Raw genomic sequence first — 18717 nt, forward strand, 5'->3', positions numbered from 1 at the left:
TATCTAATTTTATGGGAATATTTTGAAAGAGAAAAAGTAATTTTGGAATTACATTCATCTTTATAACCGCTATTCTGCCCATAAAAGATAATCTTAAATTTCCCCACTGTTCCAAATCTTCTGTTACACATTTCAGTAATACAGAATATCTTCCTTGATTGTTGTACATCTTGCCGATATCGTAATCCCCAAATATTTTATCTTATTAACTATCTGGATGCCCATTGTCTTAGTGTTTCTTTTTGTTTGTTCATCATATTCTTAGTGATTATTTTAATTTTTTCCTTATTAATTTCAACCCCACAACCTCTCCATATTCTTCTACTGTTTCTATACGTTTTAGTCCTGATTTTTGTGGTTCTTCTAGGATGAAAACTAGGTCATCCACAAATGCTTGTAACTTAAAAACTTCTTTATTTCTAAGCCCTTTATTTTGTTTCTTTTCTAATTATCCTAGTTAATACTTCTAGTGTTAGAATAAACAGAAGTGGCGATAATGGACATCCCTGCCTCGTTCCCTTTTGGATTTTAATTTTTTTTGTCATTTCCTCATTGATTAATATTTTGCTTCCTGGTTGCTATGTATAGCCAACATTGTATTTAAAAATTTCTGCCCAAAGTCCATGTATCTAAGTTATTGTAAGATAAAATTCCGTTTAACGTTGTCAAATGCCTTTTGGGCATCCAGAAATAGTAGTGCCACTTGGTCTCCACTATGTTCTTCATAATATTCTAGAGCATCTAGGATTATCCTTAGGTTGTTTTTAAGTGGAAGAAAACCATTTTGATCAGCATGTATAAATTCATTCAAATTTTTTAAAAATCTGTCAGCTATTATTGATACAAAGATCTTATAATCCACATTTAACAGAGATATTGGTCTATAGTTTTTAATGTCTGTCTGGTCTGTGTTTCCTTTAGGGATTATTGTAATGGTCACTTCTCTCCATGTTTGTGGTATTTTCGCCTCTTCCAAGACCGCATTAAATATTTTAAGTAGCCTATTGCCTAAAATTTCTTCTTATTTTACATAACTCTGCTGGAAGTCCATCTGGTCCTGGTGCCTTATTGTTTTTTTGTTTGTTTATCGCCACAATAACTTCTTCTAGTCTGATCTCTTCATTTAGCATGCTAAACAAATGTTTGTAAGCTGAGGATTACCTGTTACAGGTAAACTGTTGTGAAACTTTATAGATACAATATTACAGTACTGAAAAAAGTGACTTATGGCCATTTTTCACACTCATGATTGCTGCAACATCACCTTGATCATGTGATCAAAATCTGGATGCTTGGCAACTGGTTCATATTTATGACAGTTGCAGTGTCCAAGGTCATGTGATCACCTTTTGTAATCTTCTGACAAACAAATCTTCTCACTTAACAACTGTGTTACCAATTTTCACAACTACAGTGGTTCACTTAACTAAGGCAAGAAAGGTCATAAAATAGGGCAAAACTCACTTAGCAACTCTCTTGTTTAGCAACAGAAAATTTTGTTCAACTCTGTAAATCGAGGACTACCTATATACCCTTTCCTTTCTAAACTATTTTCCCCCGATAGCTGCTTTTTAAAGTGTTAGGCTAAGCTGTTTTAGGTTTCTGGAAGCTGCAACCAAACACCTCTGGAGAGAAGGTTGGAAAGCTGGCTTTAAGCCATACCATTTCACATTTAAATTTGATTTCACAATCTGTGGTAAGATCTTTAGGGGAGCAAGCAAATTTGGTTGCTTATGCTTAAATTCTTAGTTTTTAACTTGCTTCCAGTTATTGCATACATTTCTGTAAATTAAACAAACAACAACTTCAAAAACTCAAACCTTCACATGAGGTTATTCACAAATCATATTTACCCATAAGGCAAATAGGATTAATATTTTTTTAAAATGTCAAAGGACCTTGTAGTTTTTCACAAGAGATCCATAAATGTCTCTTCTGCAGCAATAAAATATAATAAGTAGTATCATATTAATCCATGAGCAACTGGATTGGTAGAAGCAGAATTCCCTTGCTATGTATACTACGAAAGCCTTTTGACTATAGGTCTTGGTGTTGGATATGGGTGGAGGGAGAAAGAATCTCCAAATAATTAAGAACAATCAACCAATGGAACAGCTTGCCTTCAGAAGTTGTGGGAGCTTCACCACTGGGGGCTTTCAAAAAGAGATTGGACTGCCATTTGTCAGAAATGGTGTAGGATCTCATGCTTGGGCAGGGGGTTGGACCTACAAGATCCCTTCCAACTCTGTTAATTTGTAAATCTGATTGGGGACACCTTATTTACATTTAAATTTTTGACATTAAATGTTGATAACTCTTATAGATTTTAGTTTAATCATTAATACATAGCTTTGCGAAATTAGTCATGGCATATTAGAACTTAAGCAGAATATTAAGAGTGTACATATATGGGAGACAGCCAATTTTAAAACAACCAATGTTAAAAGGGAATAGATCTCAAAACCATCTCCTTTTTATGAGATTATTTTATAGTTACAACAATTTCCTCTACTCAAAGGTCATCAGGCAGGGCAAAGAAACAAGAAGAACGTGAAGATCATTTCAGCAACCTTCCGTATAATCACCTGATAAGTATGAGAACAAGACCTCTAACTTTATTTTTGAGCATTTTGAATGCAATGGGACATCATTCATAATCCTATCATACAAAACTAGAATACACGCATACAGAATATTTGGCATCTATTTGTGGTGAGATGTCTGCTGTTTATTTTTGTTCTCCAAATAGTTTTATGGTTGCTTCCGGTCATGATTGTCAATTTGATTAGTACAGTGCCCCCATTAAAACTAATTGGGAACAGTGAAACTCTCCAGGCATAAAAACCAGCAAAAAAGTACAACCACTAACTGACATCCTATTGTTAATTATGTCTTAAATAGTTGTGGTCTATTCTCAACGGAGAAAACAATTAAGCCTACTTTCACTGCCTCCATAAAGGCAAAATGACCTTTTTTAAAAAAAGAAAAGAATGAAAAAAAAGAAAAGAAAAACAGATTGCTTGCCAATATAGAAACCTACAAATTTTATAGTTCCTCTAAATACTGTAGACAAAGTTGCCTTAAACTTTTTATTCAGCTAACTGTTCTAAAATAAAATCCTAGCAATTTTATACAATGACAACCCAGCAATAAGAACCAATCCTAAAGGATTTAGGATTCTTTTACTATTTGATAGATCTTAGTATATGTGGTACAGTAGCATTCAGTGTCCACCAATTTTTTTAAAAAAACTGGGTTTTACCAGTATAAACAATTGGATTTTCATTTTGCTCTGAGCCTTCCCTCTACTATGTCTTTGTCTTTGACAATCAGATTATACCACTTCTCTGGGGTAATAATCCTGCCATATGATCAAGTGGGCCATAATCCAGAGAAAAATATGTCATAGCTTTTCATTTTCTCACCTGCAAGAAATCATGTTGGAATCAAGCTTAGAAGAGATTTCTCACATTGAACATGAAAAGAATTGAAGTTTTTCTCAGCACCTCAAAAAGAGGCTGATCTACCTTTGCTTCTGTAGTAGCTATCGGGAGAGAATGGATTTGGGATCAGAGCAACGCAACTAATGTTAACTTTGATTCCCTGGTCTAAAGCAGAATTCTTAGATTGCTTCCTTAGCTAAAGATTATGGGATACAGTTGGGCTCAGATACAATATTACATGCTTATATGTGTGTTACATTATTCATGTCTAGCTGGTGTACCTCATATAGCATTTTTCATATATCACTGGAGACTTCTGGTCAGTATGTTGTAAATATTTCCTTCATAAACCCTTATGCAGTGCCTCAGTTCTTATAAGAATATATATACAATGACCTGTCTGAAAAAGATGGCATCAGAGAAGTAGAAATATGATGTTAATGGGATGGACATTTTGTGATGAGCATGTGCTAATAAAAAACAAGAGAAGAGGAATCAGCAGCTTTTGGATAAAATTTTTGGAAATCTGACACACTTGGTTTCCTTGTGGGTCTTGTCTTCAATTGTGTCTTTTTTCCCCTCAAACATAAATAATTTAGGTATAACCGAACAACAGTTGAACAGTAACCAGTACAACAGAGAACAGGACAGCATTATTGAGACGTTTAGGGATTTTTAAAAGAATGACTTTCATACAAGTAGGGGTGGGGGAGAGAAGGAAAAATATCTGAAGGGTACGGTACCCGTGCTTCAGTATGAAACTATGTGATCGGGCAAGTTTTTGGGGTGGAAAATAAGGGGAAAAAATTGTGCCTCTGCCTACCAGCATACATCGGTATTCATTTGGCTAGCGTCCTGTCAGTGTGAGAGAGAGTTGAGGGCTGTTTGGAAACTGAAACAGTATTTGCTGTGTGAGCAAGAAGGGGACAGCAAGGAGCCTGGGTGTGGCTTAGCTCAACTGCAGTTGGCACAAATTTCTTTTCAGGTGGGGAGTGAGAGAGTTGGGGGCTGTTTGGAAACTGAAACAGTATTTTCTGTGTGGGCAAGAAGTTGGCACAAGAACTTCACTAACAAAGGATTTTTCAAAATGACCACCAGAGCATTAGTATTTTCTATATTATTATTAACATGCTCTGATGCTAAGGAGTTCTACTTCCCCTCCCCACCTGAAAAGACATTTGTTCCAACTGCAGTTGAGCTAAGTCATGCCCAGGCTCTTTGCTGTCTCCTTCTTGCTCACACAGTAAATACTGTTTCAGTTTCCAAACAGCCCTGAACTTTCTCACACACTGACAGGACAGTAGCCAGATGAATACCAATGTATGCTGGTAGGCAGAGGCACAATTTCCCCCCTTATTTTCCTCCCCAAAAACTTGCCCAATCACAGTTTCATAGCGAAGCACAGGTACCCTGCTAGTATGTGTATATATACAGGAAAGAAAAGAAAAAGATTCAAATATAAACGTTCAAATAGCTGTCTTATATTTTACTCCTTATCTAGTCACAAACCAGTGTTCAACATACATTTACTACTATTACTGGCTTCTGACAATTCTCTTGAATAAACTGTTGTACACAAAGGTCACTCTGGCATGAAGTCTGTGCTAGCTCAAGGGCCAGATGCCTATAGGTAGAAACATAGTCATGGAGCAACTTGCCAATGTAATACAATGACATAGGTTTTAATGATCCAAGGTGAACAGGGTGTTCTGCAGCAGCTACTCATTGTAGGATCGTTGTCTTTTGTTGTATGCTATATTTTTGCATATGTTTAGATAGCTACTTTGTTCCCTGAGGTTTGGGAAGAAGAAAGATTAGACATGTAAATATATTTTAGTTAGCAAACATACTCATCCTGTATGATTCCTGATAGTCTTACTTGTATTGAATTAATTTATACCAGAAATAATAGACTGAGGGCTCAGACAGACTCTTCAAATGTAGCCCGTTCCAAGCATCTTTAATGTATTTATTTGCCTAAAGTTTCTCTGAAAGTCTTTCCTAGAGTTATAATTGTGGGCATTTGTGGGAAGGGCAAAGGAGACAATGTTGATTTGCAAATGTGACATAGTTGTTTCAGGAAACAAGTATAGAATGGTGGCATTAGCTTGATGATGTCACTACATATGAAACATTATTTTGATATTTGCAGTTTGCTGCGGCCACTTGCTTGAATATCTAATCCCTGGAGTATAATTTCCTAGTGTATCTGAGAATTATTATCTAGTTTTGAAAGATGCCTCTAATTTTGTCCTTTTCATAACATTGTAAAATCTGATTGATATTATTGTTTCTTTAAACTGTCAGTAAATCAGAGACAGAACTAGTTAAGGGAATATACTAAGTGAGGAATTAATAGCAGTGTTACCATAAGTAAGATTCCTGGCATTTTTAGATCCCATTGTGGTAAACCTGAAAAAAATACTATTTTTCATACAGATTATTCATAATAATCAGATCAATTATTTCTATTCATACAGAAATACTTGATCTTAGTTAAATGGCTTAGAAGCAGAGTAAGAGTGAGATGAGGATTATAATCCCCAGAAAAAAGTAGGTGGAAATATCTGTGCATCTTATATAGTGAATATGGGCCCATTTTTAGCCTTCCAAAGCCTCTGTGCATCCCGTTTTTGCCCTCCCCGGTGTCCAGAGGCATTTTGCAGGCCAAAAATGGGTGTGTTTTTGGCCTCCGGAGCAGAGGTAGTATTCAGCAGGTTCTGACTGGTTCTGGAGAATCAGAAATTTTGAAACGGAAATTTTGAATAGTTTGGAGAACCAGGACATATCACCTTTGACTGGCCCTGCCCCCATCTAGTCTCTGCCTCCCGAGTCCCAGCTGATCGGCTAGGTCTTCTTTTGTTGCCCTGCACAGGAGAATGGAGCTGGAAAGCAGGTTAGTGGGGTGGGGATGGAATGGGATTTTGCAGTAATCTTCCCCCAGGAGTGGGATGGGAATGGAGATTTTGCAATATCCTTCCCCTGCCATACCCACCAAGCCATGCCACGCCCACCAAGCCACCGAACCGGTAGTAAAAATTTTTGAATCCCACCACTGCTCTGGAGGCCTCCGTGTGTCCCATTTTTGCCTTCCCCGGCACCCAGAGCACTCTGCAGGCCCAAAACAGGCGCATTTTGGGCCTACGGAGGCTCCATGGATCCTGTTTTTGCCTTCCCTGGCATCCAGAGGCACTCTGCAGGCCAAAAATGAGTGGGTTTTGGCCTCCAGGGGTCCTCTTTTTGCCCTCCCCAGCGAGGAGGACTCCAGAGGCCAAAAATGGGCATGTTTTTGGCCTGCAGAGTACCTCTGGATGCTAGGGAGGGCAAAAATAGGACACACAGAGGCCTCTGGAGTCCAAAAATGGGTGTGTTTTTGGCCTGCAGTGTGCCACTGGACGTCAAGGAGGGCAAAAACGGGATGCACGGAGGCAAAATATTTTTTTCTTATTTTCCTCCTCTAAACCAAGGTGAATCTTATAGTCTGGTGCATCTTATACTCTGAAAAATACAGTGCGTCTTATGGTACATAATGAAATAGAGAGTGATGGAAAGGATGGAAATCTCAGTTACAAAGTAGGAGATATAAAAAACATACACAAGACCAATAATAAAGAACTCAAATGCCTGTACACTGACACTGGCTCCGGTGGCTGTGGAAGAAAGAGGGGAAGGGCACAGTATGGCTTGGCATTCAGAGGAAGACCCAGGGCCACCTAGGGCTTCATCCTAGGGCACGCAGGGAGGAACGGAGAAGGGAGCAACATGGCTTACAGGAGAGAAAAGGGCCCTGATCCCTTTCATTAGTTGCAGCTGGGAGAACAGAATATAAGAAGGGGTTTGCACACAGCACTTTGCTGGAAGCAAAGCGTGCATTATCTTTGTTGAGGCTTATCTGGGTTTTGGCATCCTCCCAACTTTGTGTGCTTCATTATCTTTTGGAAGTCTGCAATTTATTATCTGTTAATTTAATGTTAATTTACTTCAGCGCGGTTTGTATTGGTTTTTTTATTTCTAATTTATCTGTACTTTGAGTTCGGACTGCATTTCTTCCCTTTGTAGACTGTTTTTGGAAGAGTCTGATATTCAGCCGAGGATAACTGGACATTGGAGGCACTACTTTTATAGAAACAACTATTTTAGTAAGAAAATCTGTACAAAATTTTGTATGTGAGCCAACCACAATTTCTGTAGTGAAATATCTATTTTTCTCTATCATATCTTTCTTGGGTATTGTTTACATTGTTCATAGTTGTGGAGAAAAATTATGCTATGGACCAGCTTAGTTTCTATTCCTTATAACTTACTAAATAAAGACTCCCTTGAAGCCTCACGGTGACCATATAGAATCATAAAAGTGGAAGCCAACCCTCTTCAACAGAAACAACATGTCATAAATGATAATAGAGTGTACACTGAATTAAACTATCTATCCTGAGCAAAATGTGGCAATTTGGAATGAATTTCAATTTTCTTGGCAAAAGACAAGGGTCTGAATATAATTGCCATTGTTAATTCTGGGTTTCCACAAAACTCCAATCACACTCTGTGGTCAGAGTGACATTTAAACAATACAAACTGCTGTGGAGGAACAGTCCTAAAATGAAGCAAAGGACAAAATCAATTTTCCTGCTATTTATATAAATCAGAAGTGGGCAAAATTTTCACCACAGTGCTCTGGAAAATACAAGAATAAGAAGTATAAAGCACCTTTAAAATGTTAAAGCAGTTGTTTCTTTTTGCTAAGAGACTAGACAACAGAACTAAGGTTTTAAATTATTTCAAAGTATCGATATATCAGGGGAGAAGGCAGATCAGCATAGTACTAGCAATTTGGGCCTCAAAAACCAGGTTCTGCTACTAACAATAGAGGCAACAAGTCCAGAAGAGATAACATAATGGGAGAGGAGAGACAACAGCCCCTTCTTCTCATCATTTTCTTTTCCCCATCTTGAATAAGCTGAACCTTGAACAGGGAAATGTCTGCATCCCATTTAGCTTGCTTATAAAAAATAAAACAAACTACAGCATTTGTGTTCTTTTCATATTATACTTTCAATCTCTGGTTTTTCAAACTTAATTCTGGGTTTTAAAGTGAGCTGGAGAATTTTTAGAGTGGCATGGATTAGACCAGTGGTGGCTAACCTTTTTGGGCTCCTGTGCCAAAATCGTGCATGCGCTTGCACGCTCGCACTCGTGTGCCAGCACCCAGAAGGCAATGCATGCCCCTCCACATGCGTGCATAATCCCCACCCCCCCACCGCCTCCTTACCTGCACTGCGCCTCACAGCTGATTTTCGGCCTCCCAAAGGCTTCTGCAGGCTTCCGCAGGCCGAAAACTAGCCCCATTTTGTCACTTCCGGTATTTTTGGAAGAACAGGAAATGATGAATTGAGGCTAGTTTTCGGCCTGCAGAAGCCTTCCTCAAACCTTTGGGAGGCCAAAAAAGGCCTCAAACCAGCTGAAAATCAGCTATGAGGCGCGTGCATGCGTAGTGAGGTAAGTTTGCCTGCAGCTTGTGTGCCAGCACAAATGGCTCTGCATGCCACCTGTGACATGCGTGCCATAGGTTCGCCATCACGGGATTAGACATATCTCTTGCTTGAACTTAATTAGACTGGATGGTGATATATCTATTCCCCCCCCTTTAAACTCCTTGTATTTTGACTAATGTTGAATATGCCATAGCAAAGTAAACAAAGATACTGATAGACAACAATTTCTGAAGATTTATTGACTACAAAATAAGCATAAATAAGGCATCCTTATTCTGAATGATTGCTAATGATTAAACAAAATGAGAGGGCTAGCAAATTGTTAGAGTACTTCATAATGCCCTCTTTTGTTTTCATCATAATAGAGTAGATCAAAAAATATTGCAGATAAATCCACAGTAATAACAGAATGAGATATAGTTACCTAACACGATGAAGGGAATTCCCAGGAAGGTAGAATTATATTTCCCACCAGTCAGATTAATGATTCCAGCTGCAGTGAGAGTGGCCAGAGTCACAGTTAACAAGCCAAGGAGGCCAAGCCAAGGTTTGCTGCGGACACAGTCTTGCATTGAACAACAGAGCATTGCCAAGGTCACCACAAGGACCAGGCTTGTGGTTAGGTAATGTTCTGATATCCTACTTGTCTTCTGGAAGTCTTTTTGAAGGGATGATGAAGTGAAAGGATACATTGTGACATTCCGGTTGGATTTCTGGAAAAGTTCTACTGTGTCACAGAAGTTGGATTCCCACTTTTCTGCTACAATGTCATTTAAGGAATTGATTGCCTGCAAGTAATAGGTAAGCTGAATAGCTTCAGCAGACTTTACCCGATCTTTGCTGTGCACAGTGACTCCACCAAGCTGATGCCCATTGTATACTTCCCTGCCATCCTTTAAGTGTGTGATTGGATATGTGATAGCAAAATTAGTTTGATTAGACAAGCGAGCAGCCTTCAGTTCCTTCAGGATATGTACAATATCATCCACTATGCAGGACTTGTCATTATTTAGGATGCAGATATGAGCAAATGTGTAATTGAAACCAGGTCTTTGTACTTGGATCCTGGTCACAGCAGAATGCAACTACAAGGGAGAGAGGAGAAAAAAACACACATATTATTTATCATTGATAATCTTGCATTATAGCAACAGAACAGCAGTGGCAACTAGAACAACTTAATGTTTTTTCTTATCTGCCCAAGCAAGCAGGATTTGATAACCAAAACAGTAATAAGTACCCTCTGAAAATTAAAAAAAAAATGCATTAAAGTATTGTTAACATTCCCCAACACTATTTTGCACAACTTAATTTAACTTCTGGCAAAAGAAACATCCTGGGTTCGTTGCTTCTGTCTTTTCATACATCCAAATAGACTCTCCCCACCTTTAAGAAAGCAAACAAGTTTCAGTTCAGAAGTTCTCTCTCTATTAGGAGCAAAAAAGAACTTTGCTGCAATCAGATCAAAACTCCTTCCTTATCTAAAAAAAATGAAACAAATCAATAATGGTCCCATACCATTAACTACAATTGTGTTCAGAGGTGGTATTCAGCAGGTTCTGACCAGTTCTGGAGAACCGATAGTAGAAATTTTGAGTAGTTCAGAGAACCGGCAAATATCACCTCTGACTGTAGATTTTAAAATATCCTTTCCCTGCCACGCCCACCAAGCCATGCCCACAGAACCGGTAGTAAAAAAAATTGAATTCCACCACTGATTGTGTTTGAATTGAGTAGATCCCTGCATGGTCATATCCATGTACTTTTTTTGGCAACAGCATACCAATTTGTCCAAGATGTTTTCTAACTCTCCAGCCTAGTCTATAGTCCTGATACTCTCTGGTAAGTTTTTTTTTTTTTTAAATTTCCCAACTGGAGTTCTTGTTTTCCTGTCTCAAGCTAAGTGAATAGCCAGCACATGTTTATATGGTCTACATTCTTCCTCCAAATCTCTATTGATTTCCCTTTAATTAATTTGAACAGATTGAACAGAGCTTTCACATTTTCTGATGGAATGGTTATATTACTATGTGAATTCAAATGTGAATACAAAGAACTGGAAGCATTTTGAAAATGAATCATTGCATCTGGTGTGTTTAACACATTTTATAGACTTCTTAATTATTATTTTATTTCTGGATTATGCAGATAACAAACAGAGGATATTGTTGAAATAGATAACCCAGACTTATTTACTGCGGCAGCAATTATTTCTATTTTGTTTTACATCATAGTTGTGGAAAACTAATGTACAAAAATCAGAAATGGTAAATATTCACTTCCGGGAAGATGGCTAACTGAACACATGTCTGGGGAGAGATATCCAAAGGATTTTTCCCTGGGGTATAGCTCTTCTGCCTTCTAACTGAAGGGACTGGCATCCCATCAGGTTTTTTTTATTTTTTATTTTTTCTTGTTTTTTTACAAACATATCATTGTGTGACCAGTGCGGCACTAGAGTGTCTTACATTTCAGAACAAATATGACAATATTCTTCATATTTTATACAGTTGACAATCTTAATATTGATATACATATTTTGTTAAATTGTAATCTTTCATTCTTTGATTATTCAAAATTTCAATATCAAATTTTTGTGTCTATCTCCATATTCTGAATATCTCTCTTTTAACTACAAATAAAATATTATTTATCATATTTGTGGTGTTTAACAGGCATATAATTCTAATAAAAATTCACATTGGGTTATAATCTTCCATTATTTATCCCCTTTCTGATTTTTAACTATACCACTATTATATTTAAAAATATCCCCTTTCTAATTCACATTGTACAATTTATTTGTTGCAAATAAAATAGTATTCATCATATTTACATTTGACAAGTTATATAATTCTAATAATGGTACAATTGTTTTATTAAGTTATAATCTTTCATTATTATCTTATTTCAATATATTATTTTTATTATTTTTATATCAACCAAATTCTAGATGTCATTCCTTTTCCTTCAAATAAAATGTTAATATTCATATTTATTACAACAATCTTATATACATTGATTAATTATACACATATTTGTTAGATTGTATCCTTTAATTATTTAATTATTCGATATAACATGTTCAAAATTACTCTCATTGAAATTCTAAATTCCCTTGTTATTAATTCATCTTATAATGTAAAAATTCTATTCCCTTAATCCCCCTTTCTCTAATTTCTAGCCATTTTTTATTATCCATCATCTCATTTGTAATAAGGCTTGGATTATTTGTTTCTTAGCTTGTCTCCCGTATTCCTCTCTTGGATCTTTACCTCTAAATTGGGTGTCGGCAACCTGTGGCTCCGGAGCCGCATGCAACTCCTTGGGCCCTGTGCTGTGGTTCCCTGTCCCATCACTGGCTGGCCCCGCCCCTCATCCTCCCTTGTCTGGCCTGAGAAGGTAAGGACGATGGCGGGGGATGGTGAAGTGGCTGGGGCTGATTCTCTGGCACCTCACTCTTGCTGCTTGTTGGTGCTGGGCATGCCTTCCGGCCCTTGTTGGTGCTGGGCATGCCTTGCAACTGACGCCGGCCTCACTAACATGAGAGCTGTCAGGGTGGGAATGGGATCTGGGAGGAGGGGATGACGGAAAGGGTGATGGACCCGCAGCACCCAGCCATGGATTTAAGAAACTCAGGGCAGCAGGAAAAGGGTGTTGTGGTTCGCTGGCAGCCAGTGCAGACGGCAGAGGTATTGGACAGGGAGGATGAAAGGGAACCAGTCAGGGAGTCTGAGAGGACTTGGACGAGGGTCCTGCGTCCGATGCAGGGATGGGGCCAGGACCATCTGAGAGTGGGGTTCTGCGTTCGGAGCCTTCGGAGTCTGGCAGCAGTGAAGCAGAGGACCTAGGGGAGCCTGTTCCCAGTGCACGTGTGCGCAGAGGTGCTAGAAGGCAAGAGCAGCTGAAGCAGAAGGGGCGACTTGGGACTAAGGCTGGGAGGTGATTGCCCCTCCTATAAGGGATAAAAGATGAATGATGAAAAGCTTTGCAGAAAGCAAAGCAGTTCAGTAATTTCCAAGTCTTTTGTGAAGCTCTATACTCTGGTTGGTTTTTTTCTGGGTTTTGGGGTTGGTTTATGTTAGCCTTAATTGGACTTCTGGTTTTTTGGCAGCATTCTACAGCACTGAAAAGTGTGCTCTTATCCGGAGGAACTGTGTATAATTAGTTTTGGCTGGGAATTCAAGTAATTCCCAGCGTCGCATTAAAATAGATTTTACTTTTAAATTCAGTTTATGTTTTATTAAGTTTGATGAAGCCTGGGTCAGAGCAAAGGGGGCTGGCCCTGCCTAACCTAACACCCCACCCCAAGGTTCAGGCTTGAAGAAAGATGGAGCGCCCTCGCCAAAAATGCTCGCCTGTGAGTCGGTTTCCCCTCTCTCTCTTTGTCCCTCTCTCTGTATGTGTGTATCTTTCTCCCGGTCTCAGTCTCTGCATCTCTTCTCTCTAGGAAAGCCATGGCTGGGACAAGCCAGCAAGCTCTCTTTGGGGCTCTTGGCTATTCCTTTTATTTCTTCTTTCTGGAAATCTGGGCTGGCTTAGGAATGATAGCCAGCTGCAGCAGAGGCTTCCCTTCGGGCGACCCTCCCCCCCTCCTTCTCCTCTTGTGACTGGGGGCTGTGGTGGCGCTGGGAGGGTGCACACACATAGGGAGACCCTCCTTAAGTGAGCACCAAAGCGTAGCAAAGGTGTTAGGGATATACACCCTAGCAGAACGTGCAACGGCAGTCTAGCAGACAGGCAGATATGTGAGATAAAAACGTTGTAGTAGCTTACACTCAGTAAGACAGATACACTGTGCAAGTTAGTTTTTATTCCAGCAAGAGTTATAGCATAGTCAAACGGTCCATATGTCATACACTAAGTTCAGTCAGTCCGGGGGTTATTCAGTTTGCAAAGTCCAGTGTAGAAAAAGAGTTCATTAAACTTACAATCAATCAGTCCAGTGATATATCTCTTTTGCAATCAGAGATATGAAGAAAAATCAAACCCCTTTTCTTCTCTCAGCAAACACGCAGTTATCACCATCAATCCATCATTGTCAACATTCCAGTAAAAGCCGGCAAACAGTGAGCTCTCTTGCTCCTTCTTATGGTGATTTTACAACCGCACCCAAAATACTTGGTTTACAGTTTAAAGTGATACATACACTTAAACACACTAACATAGTTTATATATATTATTTTACCCAAACCAAGTTAGGTAACCAATGTTATCCCTAACATTCTCCCCCTTTGGTAATATAATAATATATATATCTATTTACAATTTCAACCCATAGTTTTCACAATTTTCCTTGTGCTTTACTGCACCTTGGGCTTTTGTAAATCCATCTGCAAAATTTTCTTCAGTCATGCAATAGACCAATCTTATCAGACCATTTTTCACAGATTGTCTAACATTCAAATATCTAAGGTCAGTGTGCTTAGATCTAGTCTTTACAGCAATATTTGTAGCCAACTGTATGGCTGCTTGATTGTCTTCATACACTACAATGGCATCATTAACAGTTACTCCCATATCTAACAACAACTGTTTATACAGAATTAAATCAGTACATAATAATGATAAACATGAAAATTCTGCTTCCATTGTAGACATACTTATATGCTGCTGTCTAATTGACTTCCAACCAATCAGTGTTTTACCTAGTAGTATAGCCATGCCTGAAGTTGATTTCCTAGTTTTTATATCTGTTGTAAAACTTGCATCAGCATATGCACTTAAAATCAAATCATCTTTTGGCTCTAAATACAATGCATAATGCATTGTCCTTTTAAGATACCTTAATATACGCTTTAGCGCTTGCCAGTGACGTTCATTTGGTTCAGCATTAAATCTCGCCAATTGATTAATGCCATAAGCAATATCTGGCCTTGACCAATTACTTATATATGATAAAACTACCTATTAATGATTGATAAATAGTCTTATCAAATTTTGAACTTTGAGCATCAGTACGACAAAATTCCTGACTCATTGGAGTTTTTGCCGGTTTACAAAGTTCCATTTTATACATTTTTAGCAATTGGTATATTTTATCTTCTTGTGATATCTTAAAGCCACTATTTGGTTTTGTTTATTGTTAATCCTAAATACTGTCTTATTTCTCCTAAATGCTTTAATTTTATCCTCTTACTTAATAATGATATTATCTCAGTAGCTTCATTATTAGTCTTCGTTATTAAATCAATATCATCTGTAAACAACAATAATAATGATACTATTCCATTTGTCTCTCTCTTGAATAAACATGGATCAGCTAAACCTGCTTTAAACCCAATATTGTTTAACTCTTTTATAATATATTGGTTCCATTCATAACCAGATTGTTTCAATCCATAGAGACTCTTTTTCAGTTTCCAACAGTCATTATTATTTTTATTATCCTTAATACCTACTGGTTTTCTTAAATATATAGTGTGCTGCAATGGTGCATGCAGATAGGCAGTTTCTACATCTAAATGATTTATGATATAATTCTTTTTAGCTGCCCACACTAAAGCTGCTCTCAAGGTTATTGCCTTTAAATTTGGTGCAAATACTTCATCATAATCACATGCAGTTTGATTAAATCCTTGAGCTACCAACCTAGCCTTATGGGTAACAGTCCCATTTTTACCAGTTTTTAACTTAAATATCAATTTGCAGCCAATGGACTTTTCACCTGGAGGTAATTTGGCATTTTCATAAACTTTCATTTCCTTTAATGAATTTAATTCTTTTTCCATTGCCCTTTGCCAATTCTCTTGATCCTTTGCAGGATACATCCTAAGTTCTTCAACAGTAGTTGGAACTTTACTAACTTGGCAAACTACACTTGCTTGATACCTATCAGGTGGTCTGGTTACACGTGTAGAACGTCTAGGTATTACAGGGCTTACAGGTGGACTTACATATTCTACCTGTTCCTGATTATCTATTTCTTCCTGTTCTGGTATTTCTTCCTGTTCTGGTCCTATATGCTCTTCCTGAACTTCCTCTTTAATTGTACTCTTCTTATTACTGATTTGTTCTGGTCTTTTGTAGGGTTCTATAATTATTTCCTTACTTGAATCTTGCTCCAGTTTTTCCCATCCTACATGTTCTAGGAATTGTGCACTAGCACTACAGTAAACTCTAGATGTACCCCCTTTCCCAGAATCTGTATGATTTGTGATTAGATTCATAACCTACAAAAAAATAACCTTTTAGCCCTATGTTGCCCTTTCTTTCTCAGTTGTGTAGGGATATGCACCCATGCTGGTGCTCCAAATGTGTGCATGTAGCTTAGGTCAGGTTTTCTGCCATGCCACCGTGTGAATGGTAATTCACCAGTTGTTGAGTTAACAACATTATTCAATATATGATTACCACACATTATTGCTTCTCCCCACAAAGTTTCAGGCAATCCTGAATCTGACAGCATAGTACGAGCCATTGCTTGTAATGTTTGGCCTCGTCTTTCAATAAAGGCATTATGTTGTGGCCTATATGGTGCAGACTTTTTATGTTCAACACCTTCCATCTTCAGTTTATTTTGGAATTTATTGTTTATAAATTCCGTACCATTATCAGTGATAAGAATTACTAATTTCCTTTTAGTTTTTCTTTCTGCGAATTTAAGCCAATTAAAGAAATTTTGATATGTTTCCGTTTTGCTTTTCATTAGATAACAGAAACCATATCTGGAATAATGGTCCATTATACTTAGTATATAACGAGCACCTCCTACGCTTGGTTTTTTAGGACCTATAATATCAGCAAATACTACCTCTAGAGTCTCCTTTGTTTTAAATCCATTAACTCTATTTGCTGGTATCACCTTGCTTTTCTCTTGACTACAAGAATTGCAGTGCAAATACTTACTGCAAGGTTTCAGTTTTATACCCTTAGATAGTTCTACCATTTGTTTAAGCATTTTAAAATTTATATGCCCTAAACATCTGTGTAACAAATGTATGCACTCATTATGAGGTTTAACATTATTATAAACTGTGTTAGCTACCTCTAAATTATCATTTAACACATACAATTCACCTTTTAAAGTTGCAGTGCACTTTTTTACCTTCTTTTTCAATTATGCAATTGTCTCCCCTAAAGGTAATTACATAACCTAGTTTAACCAAAACTCTAACCGAAAGCAAATTAAACTTAAGTTGTGGTACATATAACATTTTTACATTTTCTCTTATGCAAGAACAATATGCTATACCTTCACTTTTAGCCTTAAGTTTCCAGCCATTAGCTAACGATATCTGCTGTGAACTCGTGGACATCTTAACAAATCTTTTCTTATCTTTCGTTATGCAGTGCGATGCTCCACTATCTACCACCCATAAATTATTATTCACAGTTTCGTTGCTATACATGGCTAACTCTATGCATTCTTTATCCTTTTGATGCATTTTAGCATTCTGGCTGGCTTTTTGGCTTTTTGCTTTCTTGCAGAATCTAGCCAAATGTCCTTTTCCTCCACAATTAAAACATTTTCTAATTGTATACGCTGACAAAGATATTTTCTCTTCTTCACATTGTGGTTGTTCCCTTCTGAGTTGATCCCTTTCAAGCCTTCTCCTGGCTTCTTCAATTAATCTGCCAGTAATGTCAGTTAATGTAAGGTTATCTTTTGGCAGAACTTCAAGTGAAGTTACGTAGTCATCGTAGCTCTCATCCAAAGAAGACAAAATTATATAAACCTGGTGTAATTCAGTGAAGATAAGTTCTTTTTCATGCAGTTCTTGAAAAATTCTCTTCATTGAGTTTATATGATTCAGCATGTCTCCATTCTTTTGAAGATGTGTTCTAAACAGCTTCCGTGTAAGATTTATATGTGCTCCTACGCTGTCTCGAACATAAATCTTCTTTAAATTCTCCCAACATTTTGCAGCTGTTTCTTCTCCATGAATATGGACAAGCTGTTGGTCAGAGAGTGTCAGTCCTATTATACAGAGAGCTTGCTCATTCTTCAATTGATATTCTTGTATTTTTCTGGGCATCATCCTCATCCTCCGGATCCCATGCATCTACTTCTGGTGGGTTTTGTATTATACTCCACAAACCTCTTCGTAGAAGTAGGCTGCATTTCATAGACCATGAAACATAGTTTGTTCCATCCAGTTTGGATATTAGAGACAAACTTTGTAAATTGACTTGTGCCATCTTTCTGGATATTAAACTATAATTAATAAAACACAGCTGTCTGTTTACAGTATTGTGTTGCTACACAAACTCTCACTTTAATATAAGCCTGTTATATCCTGGTTAGTCTGACTGTGCACCTGGGCCCATAACCAGTGTTAGGGATATACACCCTAGCAGAACGTGCAACGGCAGTCTAGCAGACAGGCAGATATGTGAGATAAAAATGTTGTAGTAGCTTACACTCAGTAAGACAGATACACTGTGCAAGTTAAATAGTTTTTATTCCAGCAAGAGTTATAGCATAGTCAAACGGTCCATATGTCATACACTAAGTTCAGTCAGTCCAGGGGTTATTCAGTTTGCAAAGTCCAGTGTAGAAAAAGAGTTCATTAAACTTACAATCAATCAGTCCAGTGATATATCTCTTTTGCAGTCAGAGATATGAAGAAAAATCAAACCCCTTTTCTTCTCTCAGCAAACACGCAGTTATCACCATCAATCCATCATTGTCAACATTCCAGTAAAAGCCGGCAAACAGTGAGCTCTCTTGCTCCCTCTTATGGTGATTTTACAACCGCACCCAAAATACTTGGTTTACAGTTTAAAGTGATACATACACTTAAACTCACTAATATAGTTTATATATATTATTTTACCCA

The 18717-nt window shown here is 37.7% G+C and overlaps 1 protein-coding gene across 1 annotated transcript in view; it reads right to left on the reverse strand.

Moving 5' to 3' along the window:
- PTCHD1 (patched domain containing 1) overlaps window positions 1–18717 on the reverse strand; it is an 83057-nt gene that overhangs the window by 7938 nt on the left and 56402 nt on the right. Inside the window, exon 2 of the mRNA XM_026674884.2 lies at window positions 9360–10020. Coding sequence (XP_026530669.2) covers window positions 9360–10020 — 661 coding nt within the window. The remainder of the gene's footprint in view (window positions 1–9359; window positions 10021–18717) is intronic.

Source organism: Notechis scutatus, chromosome 5 (genome assembly GCF_049901735.1).
Source record: "Notechis scutatus isolate UNSWTSFEM ecotype Mainland chromosome 5, rNotScu1.2, whole genome shotgun sequence".
NCBI classification, from domain to species: domain Eukaryota; kingdom Metazoa; phylum Chordata; class Lepidosauria; order Squamata; family Elapidae; genus Notechis; species Notechis scutatus.